This window comes from Monopterus albus, unplaced genomic scaffold, assembly GCF_001952655.1.
Source record: "Monopterus albus unplaced genomic scaffold, M_albus_1.0 scaffold32.1, whole genome shotgun sequence".
Taxonomy (NCBI): domain Eukaryota; kingdom Metazoa; phylum Chordata; class Actinopteri; order Synbranchiformes; family Synbranchidae; genus Monopterus; species Monopterus albus.
In genome coordinates, this window is record NW_018127912.1 from 52810 (window position 1) to 64180 (window position 11371).

The window sequence follows — 11371 nt, forward strand, 5'->3', positions numbered from 1 at the left end:
AGGTTTACCTAGCAATGTGTGCCCTATCTATTGTATCGTTTCCAAACAGGGTTTAGCCAATTTTATGGTGTGTGGACAGTGCGTGAGTAGTTTGATGCACAGGGAGACAAGGCCCTTGTATATTTGGTTTTTTGATCTGTGAGTAATTGATTTGTGGTGTTCATTTAAATGGTGCCCTTTCCAACCTGTTGACTGACTATTTTATTCCTGTTCTGCACTGTATTTGAGTGCAGAGTGAATATATTATTTATAGACAGACCTATTAGCTCACACCAGTGGTTTGAATGTACAGTGTTGTAAATGTCTCCAACTTACTGTTGTTCATGTGCTGAACAGTGCTGAACAGTAGCAGGCATATGAGGATAGTTTGCAGAAGTGTGAACTCCTGCGGACTCAAACTCATAAGCAGATGCTCCAGTGTAAGAGCATGTGTGCATGTACAGAACAGCTTCTTGGAAGCCAGAACTGTCAAGTGGCTCCAGTTTGTTATTTTCTTTCTTTTCTTTTTTTTTTTTAACAACTACTTCCAGTAAGAAGTGGTAACTTGAAAAGTTGTGCTTTACATGTATCTTCCCCAACCCCCTCAGTGATCCTGTTCTAGTTGTTTGTTGAAGATTTGGGTTACTTTTAAAGCATATCTAAGCATGCATAAGATTCTCAAGCAAGGCACTTGTGGCTGTCCAAGGTTCCAAATTAATAGAATGGGTCTAAATAATGAAAAATGTTATAGACATGTTTTCTTCAGTCTTTGATTACAGCATTAGTTAATGTTCTTTTGTTTTTAGAAGTTTAGATAAGCTGCCTTCCTGGCTGCTGAGTTTTTCCAGGAGGAAATGACATCACACACACACACACACACACACACACAGAGTATCCGGTGCTTCCTTCCATGCTGTCAGCAGTTGTTTCCCCCGCTGTGTGACCTCACTGCAGTGCCCTTCCTCTCTCAGGGCTCATGTGATCTAAGTCAGTCAGCTTCCTAGCCAGTATCCGTTTCTACTTTGATCTAAGCCTCACAAAGAGTGAGATACACTGGGATGTTCTATAAAAGGTCAGCGAGAGAATGGGGGGTGAACACGTACTTTAGAATGAACAGCTGGAGGATCAGTGATTAATAATGTCATTTTGATGTCAACAGAGGTTACGGTTTCTGAAATTAGCATGTTGCGGGTTTCTTACATTTATGTGTCAGTTGCACTATATCAATCTGCATTGTTCACAGTATGAGAGACAGTCAGTGTCTTCATTCAATATTCCATTTGCTATAATGTGAAACCTTAAAAATGGATTCTTTTATTTCACTGAATCTAAGTGTCAGACAGATTCTTCTGATGGAAGAAGCAAGAGCAGAATCTTTTTGTCATGTTTTTGAATCAGTGAGTAATGTTGCTGTAGCATGTTCTAGGAAAATGACAAAGAGAAACCCGAGCATCAGGCTCACTTCAGGCTACAGACTCATTGTGATCGGTATCTGGTCTGCTCCTGTGTGTTCAGCCAGATGGTGGAGCCTTATCTTGACAGGTGACCCCTGCTGTTCATCAATCCATCAAACACTGCAGAAAGACCTTTATCTAACATCTCTACACAGAAAAGTGTTGACCACTTGTGGTCAGAAAAAATACACTTCTTATTTTTCGGATGAGATTTAAAATGTAACCACATTTTCTTCACCTACACATTCTTATTTCCAGTCTTTTTCCATGTTCAAACTTAGTAGCACATTAATGTGGATTAATATATGAAGCAAGAGACAAAAATCTGGTCTTGTGTCCTTTTAAAAATTGCTATATTGGAGCGTGGAAGCAAAGAGTTGCTTTAATTTTAACACCAAAGACAAACTTCCTTGGTTTTACATTGACTGGATCTTTAGATAGAGAGGGTCACTGTAATGAGAGTAGATATCACAGGGATGATGCCAGCTGGTGGGTTATCACTGGGGCAAACATCCAGTAATCTCACTTAGCAATTCCTTTAATGTCTTGTTGTGATAAGTAAGAAAAAGATGTTCAAACAGCAGAGATGGATTTGTCTGTCCATCTGAACTGGATTAGTTTACCAGCACTAAAGGAAGTGCAAGGAACTCGGTGTGTAGATGCTGCTGCTTTCAGCCATAATTAAGAAATGTGTATTTAAAAGACGTTAATGAGGAGTCCCATTGCATCCTGTCTTCCTGTTGTGATGGTAAAGAACATTTCAGCCTGGACGAGGCTATAAGCTGAACTGGAATCAGTATTTTATATTGCCTGAATAAACATACTATCTTGTAATACATCAGTTTTCCTAATCACGGTGTAGTCATTGTGAGAGACAAGTGAAGCCATTTATCTTATATTTGGACTGACCTTCTGAAAACAGGGAGGAGGGGCCAGCTAAAGGGCAGGGGGTGATTGGTCTCTGCCTGTTCACAGGTCAGGAAAGAGCACGCACACACACACTAACACATTTTCCCCTTCTCAAATCTTTGCTGCAGTTTTTCTGTCTCTCATCGACATACCTACAGACACAAATACCCTGAGGCAAAGACATATTTGAGGCCAGTCATCTCCCACTGTAATTACTCTGGACTGATCCCAAATCATTAGTCAGCATGACCTGTTGGCTAATTACCCAGAGGAAACAGAGGGAGGCAAAGAAAATGTGGATTTGATGGGGAACCGCAGCTGACTATCATCATTGTGAAATTTGAATAATGTGGCTGCTTTATGAGGCTGAGCAGTAGCCATACACTTTAAGACACAGTCTGGGGAAATTCAGAACTATTCCAGCCCAGGGCTTTCATATCATATCACAACATTAGTTTAGCTTCAGCTTTGTTTGTAGGTTGCAAAGTTAAAATATCATGTTTCCAAAGATATGTGGGATGAGGGGAACCAAAGGGATTAGAGAAATCCCTCCCCAGTTTCCAGCACAATAAATAAATACATAAAAACCAAGGATAATTAATTATAAACATCAGACACGTCATGTTCGGGCAGGAATTCATTTATTGAATTCCAGGAGAATAATAACCTCTTCATGTTATTGGTCTGCAGATGTCTAAAATTAGTTATTGGAGTTTTTGTTTTACACACATGAAAAGTGTTGGCCTGATGTAATGCATGACTGCTTTGAAGGTAAGTTGATGGCATTATGATCATTTCAACCATAACATCTAGTTTTGTTCTGTCACATGCCTCATAGTTTGGATTTTATTGATGTGCCCATCTAAAGAAACAGACAAGAACTTCCCTTGCTCAAAGACCATTTCCTAGAACTAGGTTACTTACCCTCTGCCATCACTCCTAAATGCTAAAAGTCCAAGTATTGCTGATTCAGGACCAGCACTTCTTTTATTATGAGCTAAAATGAGGTAATGCCTCATTGCCTAATGTATCTAAGCTCCTATAGATTTTTGATGAAGACAGTCACAGCAGACAATGTTGTGACATTGATAGCCTTGTGATATTGTGTGACAATATATAAAGATAGAGCAAATTAAATCTTTTTTTTTTAATAAAATCAAATGTATCTTTGCCTTAAGATAATCTCATGATGATGTTCTTACACTGAGGCACAGATTGTGCTTGACTGTTTCTTTGATTTGCTACAACATAAAGTTTTGCTTTCTTGAAGCCAGTGAGCTTCTGAACTATTATGCCTGTCTTTTCAGTTCAAACATGTCACACAGTCATAAACATGACAAGTGTCACTTCACATTCACTTGAATGACTTTCCCTATAGGGGTGGTGCAGTGGTTAGCACTGTTGTCTCACAGCAAGACAGTTCTGGGTTTGGATGTGTTCTCCTCATCCCTGCATTGGTTTTCTCCAGGTATGCCTGCTTCCCCCCGTCAGTCCAAAGACATGCAGGTTAGGTTGACTGGTGACTCTAAACTTGCCCGTAGGTGTGAATGCGTGTCAGTCCTATGATAGACTATCAACCTGTCACAGGTGTACCCTGCCTCTGACCAGTGTCAGCTGGGATTGGCTCCTGGTCCCCATGACCCTCAATGGAATAAGCAGTATAGCTAATGGATGGATAGGTTTTCACTGTGGGTGTGCTTCCTAAGTGAGCCACCAGGAGGCAGTATGTGACAGGTAATACTGGTTAAACAGCCTGGAAAAATACCTGTTTTCTCTTCTTTTCGTTTTTTTTTTTTAAGCCGCTTTTATTTACAAATAAAAATAAAAAGAATTAGTGTGCTTTACATTGGAGGGTCTGTGGACTGAGCCTGATAACATTGCCTCAGAGAACTCCAGGGTCAGAAGCTTGGACCACGCCGTTTTAATAGTTTCCTGTTCATATCTGACAAACGTTTTTAGCTCTCCAATATATCACTATCAAAGACTCATTTTATTAAACAATGTCTTGTAGCTCTTTGAAGTATGCGGACACTAAAAGAGCAGGACATAAAACAATTTCCTTTCTTTAATGAGCATCTTACATTGGAGGAGGAGTAGCTGAGAGAAATGGGAAAGGACAGTCCTTCTGTCCCAGATAAATAAACACACAAGTGGATGGATACACTACACACACCACACACCCACACAGTTCCCCTCTTCCCCACATCAGGCTTTCGGAAGTTGGAAGTTTAGATTAAACATCTGGGGGAAGTCAAGGGTTAAAGAAGTTTCCCACCACTGCAGAAAGACTTTTGTCCTTTTTAGACATCTTGCCAAATCCCACAACTACTAACTGTCTTCTGTTCTATCACTTTCTCCTGCATGCTGTGAAGCTGTCATAGTCACATATTTCACCTTTACATACATATAATAGCACGCACATGTTCAAATGTACATATGCACACCCTGTTTCCTCACAGACTGAAACTGAAGCTTTGTAAGAATGATCACGTGTCTTTTGTGGGTAGCTGAACCACACACACACACAAATCACCTGTATCGACCTTTACTCGCTGCTATTAGATTAGACAAATAGCAGGATATGAGCCATCAGAGCAAGATGAAGCAAACCCAGATAACGTTTAGTCTCAGTTGATATCATCTGCATTTATCTGGTTGGTCTCCGGCTGAATCGTCCCTCCGGTTTATTCGGATATGAGACTCTGCTGGGGTTTCTTTGTCCAGAAAACTAATGAGAAAATCATGTATTTTATCTTGGCCATGAAAATGAACACATATCACCAGAGTTAGGTCTTTACATGGAAAAAACACTGTGCCTAATCTGAGCCATAATTTTTTTTCCCAGTATCATTAATCAAGCATATGTAGCTGACCTGGGAGGATTGAACTGGAGCCAGTAGTCAGAGCTACAGTACCTGTCCTCAGATTGCACGATTACATCACCACATCAAGAAGCACACAGAAAAATGTAATTGCAGACTTGAAGCTGACAAAAACTGTTCCTCTTTGCTGACCCTGGTGTTCTGATGTAGTCGCACTTGTAAATAGGGTGAGTGAAGTGGTTTCATCGGAGAAGAAAGGTTCAGGTGACACCACATTTTCTGCTAATTCTGTTTGACCCACTTGTTGGCTGATAAAAGACATTCTGGAAAGACAGTAATTGTTTTGTGTGTGTGTGTGTGTGTGTGTGTGTGTGTGTGTGTGTGTGTGTGTGTGTACCGACAAACGGCCATTTGTGCCACATTCCTGCCATCTGCTGAAATGACTAGATGAGAGAAAAGGAGGGGGCAGAGGGATTCATGTGTGAGGGTGTGTGTATCTGTCTAATGTGAGCATGTGTGAAAACTGGTAAATGAGAGCCTGCAGCCCCCGTATGTTATACCAACAACAAATGATTATGCAGGTGAGTGTCCTAGTGGCATTGCTAGGCAGAAAGCCCTACTGGGGCACAGCTCCCTATTACTCAAATCACAGTTTTTTTACTTGAATGTCTGGCCCATGAATGAAATGTGCTACCGAGCTTCCCTTGCTTAGCCCACTTCTCCGCTGCCATACTGCTGCTACTGAAACAGCTAGAGGTACAAATGTAGAGATATGAATCTTTATGAAAATATTTATTTCAACATACTCTCAATATGTTTTTATGGTGTAAACGTCTGGCCCTGTATTGCACATTTCTTCGCATTCTTCTGCATTTCACTTTTGGCTTTTCCCGTTTAGGGGTCGCCACAGCGAATCGTCGCTCGGATGGCTCGCATGTTGACATTTGGCACGTGTTTAATTCTTCTGCATTTCCCCGTAATATAATTTGATTGTCAAACAGCCCCAGTTTCATTTGTCATATTTAAACTTTCTCAAAAGGTTAATCTATCAACAAATCATCCTTCCAACCATTTTCTTCCCCTTATCCAAGATTATTAAATCATTAATAAAAAAAAACACAATTATTTTTGTACCTGTAACTCATAAGGCTACCACATATTGATGGTCCAGTTACTTTGAGATTATACTGTGCAATGGATGGTGGTAGCACCTGTCTCCTTAACACAGACTGCTTCCTTGACTCTAAAAGGGGTCTAACAACACCTATAGTTTATTCTAAGATGCTTTTATGATTATACTGGTGTTTTGTCATTGAATCTTGATCATAGCCTTATTTTGATCATTACTACTACTCAGACCCACTTTGTTTGGTCATAATAATACTTTGCTAAAGGGATGTTTCTTGGACTAGCTTGTATAGATTCTCCAGCAATAAAAGATAATCACTTTGCTTTGATAGCAAAGCTTTGCCAACTTACAGCATGCGAAACCCACACAGAGAGTCTGGCCTGCACTCTGAGCAGGGTTTAAATGGTTTTCTCTCTGTCAAGTGGGACCTATAACAGTGTAGATTCCTAGATGTGATCTTGTAAAGTGGAAATGTAAAGGACGGCACACTTTAAAAACCGCTAAATCAACATTTCCTCTGTAACCTAGATTTTGTGGATTTTTTTCCATAAATAAAAAATCTTGCCTGGAACCACAGATGTTTAAATCTTAAAACATGATTGAATGTGACATAATTTACCCCAGAAGGACTGGTGTTACCAAGAAACAGTAAAAACATACCGGGTCACTGGGATGTGTTCAAGTGATACTGAAGTACAGGATGTCAACTTTACAGACATACGGCATGAAATTCAGGTGTGCAGTCTCCCATCTCTATTTCTGTATGAATCCAATGTGGATCTTTTTGTGCTTCACCTTTCACACCTTAAATATTTGGATGAGTTAAATGATTTTTGTGCAAACATGCTGCTTAGCTGACTGAATGGTTAGTCTCTCATTTGGGAATGTACCGGTAACTTTTAATGAATCATTAAGGACACTCGAGTCATAATGGTGCAGTAAATGGCTCAGACTTTGAAAGTGCCAAGAAACAGTGCTGATATAGGACTGGATCTTATCCCATAACTGATGTTAGCTGTGATGGTTTAGGGATGTGACAGTTCATACGTAAGTAGTGTAGTTTTTATGTCATCTCTTGAGAAACATCATTGCTTAAAGTTTTTATGATGCTGCGTAGCAAACTGCAGACACCAACATCAAACAGGGGAAGAGGAGGAACATGAAGGAACTGTAAACACAACTTCAAATATGGTTAAAGGTCAGCTTGCTTCAGATGAGTTACTTTATGTTAACGTACTGGATAGCTAAAATGGCTTTATTCAGTAGGGAGTGCTCCTTCTATTGCAGTCCTGGTAATACCACATGTCCTGTTCAAAACCATGATGGTTCATGAAAGCAGAAATTCTCCCTCTGTTTTTATTGCTTCCCTGTATGTGCATGGGAGCTTTTTATTACACATAATTAGCATAATTTGGTTAGATGTTTCTGGAAGACATGCAGAAATAGTTTAACCAGAGAGCTGCTTCTGTCTTCTTTTTGCTGTTAGAGTTGAGTCATCCCTTGTCCTTTGCCCCTGCACATCCAGCGAGGGGCCAGGGATTCTCCAAAGGCTGATCCCCTGGCGCTGCTGTGTTTACTGTTTATCAGGAAAAGCTTTGACTCCAGGACAGTGCATGTTAGTGTGTGTCCATAGAGAAGCAGAGTTAGTTGGATTAGCTAGCTCTTGTTCGTCTACAAAACTGTACAGAATTTAATAGCAGCTGCCACATAAAGCTCAGAGGCTGGGATATATTAAGAGGCTTGCCTCATCAATCCTACTGGAAGCAAGAAAGAGAAGTGACAAAAAATAAAAGGCTAAAACTTGAAATGACTTCAACTTGCAGTGAGGCAGACAACAACCACGAACCGCTGGAAAACCTTTGTGAGTATCTATTTATGTGGGAGAGCTTGGCTGTTTTAAACTATCACTCTGCAGAGGCAGAAGAGAGGACTGGTTTCCATTAAGGCCACTCACATTGAGGCACGATGTATCCTCTTCAGATGGAGATGTGGGAAATAGATGCCAAGAATCTGAAGATGCTGATTGAAATCTTTGTCTCTTCATTTCATTGCAAACCTCGTTGTTATAGCTGTGAGGAACAATTTTGCACTTCCTCTTTAATATACTTAGAAACAAACTGTTTCCCAAATGTTATGGTTTAATTTGATAGAAAACAATATAAAAGAAGTGGATTCTTTTGAGCATATGCTAGTTAAAAGGCTTTTCTTTCTCAATCTCTTTATAAGTGTTTGGTGATAGCTCTCAGACCGCCTGGGAAAGTACTTGACTTTAAACAAATGCCCAGACCACAAAATCTGCCCAATTTATCTTATTTTTGGTCATTAGTATAAAAACAGAACAGAGTTTTTACATTAGTACATGCCTGAGCCATTGAGGAATAACCCCTGAGGAGTGAAGTATTTTAGTGTCAACATGTGAAGTAGCCCAACAGAGATACTCTCAATCCGTCAGTACTGTTAATGTGTATTCAGTGATTTTGAGCAAAGGGGGAGGTTGAATTAGGGAGGCCGCTTTAGGGTGTAGAGACGAACCACGGGGGAGCAGAGCAACCACAGCAAAAAAACAGGACAACAGGAAGTCTCCAACAGACCCAGCTATCTTCCCTGTAGATATCCACGCCAAGCCAGATGTTCTTCCTTTTTCCCACTCTCCCCTTTGCTCCTTACTCTTCAACCACCCCCACCTAACCCCTCCCAAATCCTCCTCTTACTTTCCCTTCTCCTTTCTTTCTGCCTTTCTCTCAGCTCTCTGCCTCTCTTTAGGGGGGAGTGTGTGTCGCTGAGTCACTCAGTCCACTGAGTCATAGATGTGACTGTTAATCAGCTCCGTACATCCTCTGCACATGGTTTGATGCTACCCAGTGTTTTCAGTTGAAATGAACTGAAACAGTTAATTTGAGCTTTGCAGAGTAGCAACGAGTTTTGTAATTAGAATATAGAGGGACATTCTGATGTGATATCTCAATCAATCAATCTTAAGTTACTAAAGAGCTACCTGTTCTACAGAGTATGGTAGGGTATATACTTGTTTTAATTTAGATGACAGCTGTCCATTAGACATTCACAAATACACACATCCATTGCGTTTGCCCTTCCTTAATCTCCAAGCTTGGCTTCTAATTGAATTTATTTGCCATACTTTTTTTGTTCCAATCTGCTTATTGGCTCTTTTCAGGACTAATAAAACAATGCTAGTACAGCAGACCTCTGTTTTAATCTTAAGTTCCCACAGGAAGACATGGCAGCTTGTGACACTGGTGGGTCGTGGGATTCATACTGTCAGTGTTGTTTATTGTTTAGTGACAGCTATATGAAAAATCTTTTCTTTGATAAAAAGAGATATACAGTGCGTATTCCTCAGTCTTGTGGTGCAGTTAACATTTACTATTGTCCTGCTTCTACGCTGGATATAGGCCTGTGAGCTGGGACAGTTTCCAGACTTGATTGCATGTCTGAAAGAATCTATTAATATTAGCTGAAAAAATATTGACAGGCTACAGCAGTGGTTGCTAAAAGTGAACCAAGGCTCATCAAAAAGAAAAATGACTGTAAAATGGGTGTATTATGTTACATGCAGGCGATTGATTTTTACTCTGGACATGAGAAACTAATCTCCACTGAGAGTCAGTTGTGTAAAATTAATCAAAATGTAAAATGACTGCATTAAATCATGTACCGCATGGTTTTTCAGTAGAGTGCATGAGGTCTGGAAAGCGGTACCAATATTGAAAGAATGCTCCAAGAGTGTTCAGCACAGATTGCCTCATCTACAGTATACACACACTGATAGATGCATGCATATGTCTGTATATTTCCAACCAAGCCACAAAGTTGTGACATTCAGCTCCAGGTTTCACAGGAAGGAAGCATTTGTGCTGTGAAAACATCTCTCGGGCCTTCAGTCTGTATGCTGATGGAAAACAGTTGAGCCAGAACAACAGAGGAACAAATGAATCACTGTCTTGTTCTAATCTAGATGGTCAAAATTAAAATGATTTTAAAACAAAAATATCCTGTTAATCTTTAACTCTATTCTTAGAAAACATCTTCCCATATGTCACTTAGTGGGCATTCAGACAGTGTGGTAAAACGCAACTCCCTGCTGTGTTTTTACACAAGGGGCTACGTTGGCTGGAGGGTGAGGGGTTGCAGGGGGAGTATTGTAGGTGTGTAGGCCACGTTGTGACGAGTCAAGTCAGCTTCATTAACATCCAGTACCCTAACTAAGGAAAACACATGGTGTGTTATTATGGTGGCCCATATTAAATAGTGAATACTCATGCTAACAGGGTAAACAAAAGTCTTCTTTCTGTGGGCGCCCACATTTGCCAGGTGATGTCATCATCTGGTGTGGCAAAAGTTGAACCAGATCCAACTTTGGGTTGTAAACCTAGACAGTATGTCATTTAGTGGTAGGTAGCAGTCTTTGCACATAAGCCACTAGTCAGGAGATAGGATGTAACTACCAGTTTAAGAGCTCATTGGCCATGTGGAGAGGTGTCAACTGATTCATGCATAATAACAGCGGTAATAATAAATTGTGATGCATGAGCACACTCACACAGACAAATGTCGTCATTATGTGTCATTTGTGGTATAGTTGCAGTCGGTGATGATTCACTGGTGTTTGATTAGACAGCAACATAAAAGCAGGATACAGTGAAAAAGGCATTATATTTTTTCTCAAAAGAAAAATAGTTGTCATACTTTACCCATTTTAACAGCTGCCATCATAATATATGTGCATAATTTGTGTCTTTCTTCACACTTTCTCTATGCATGCACATTTTTTAATCTTTGTGTTTTTTCTCTGCAGGAGGAGTGTGCTTTGTCTGACCCTCAGGGGGAAAGTGACGCAGATGCTGATATAGAGGACGCAGATTGCAGGTTCGGTATACACAAACTCACGCATATTCACACACCTTACGTCTTTGCTTGTAGTTCTTCCCTTGTAATTGTCTGACCTTGTGTTTTGAACCTGAATGGTACAGACTCCAGGAGCCAGGTTCACTCCAGCGGATCAGCTCGCGGAGACGCAAACGTCCACGGGGAGCGGGGCAAGACACCACCCAGAGCGA

The 11371-nt window shown here is 40.4% G+C and overlaps 1 protein-coding gene across 4 annotated transcripts in view; it reads left to right on the top strand.

Annotated features, from left to right (window-relative positions):
- Positions 1-11371, top strand: part of septin9b (septin 9b) — a 69405-nt gene that overhangs the window by 31482 nt on the left and 26552 nt on the right. Inside the window, exon 1 of one of the 4 annotated variants that reach the window (XM_020597030.1) lies at positions 7996-8154. The exons of the other annotated variants lie outside the window; for them this stretch is intronic. Coding sequence (XP_020452686.1) covers positions 8100-8154 — 55 coding nt within the window. The 5' untranslated portion in view covers positions 7996-8099. Of the gene's footprint in view, positions 1-7995; positions 8155-11371 lie in introns of those variants that run through there. 4 annotated transcript variants of the gene reach the window in all.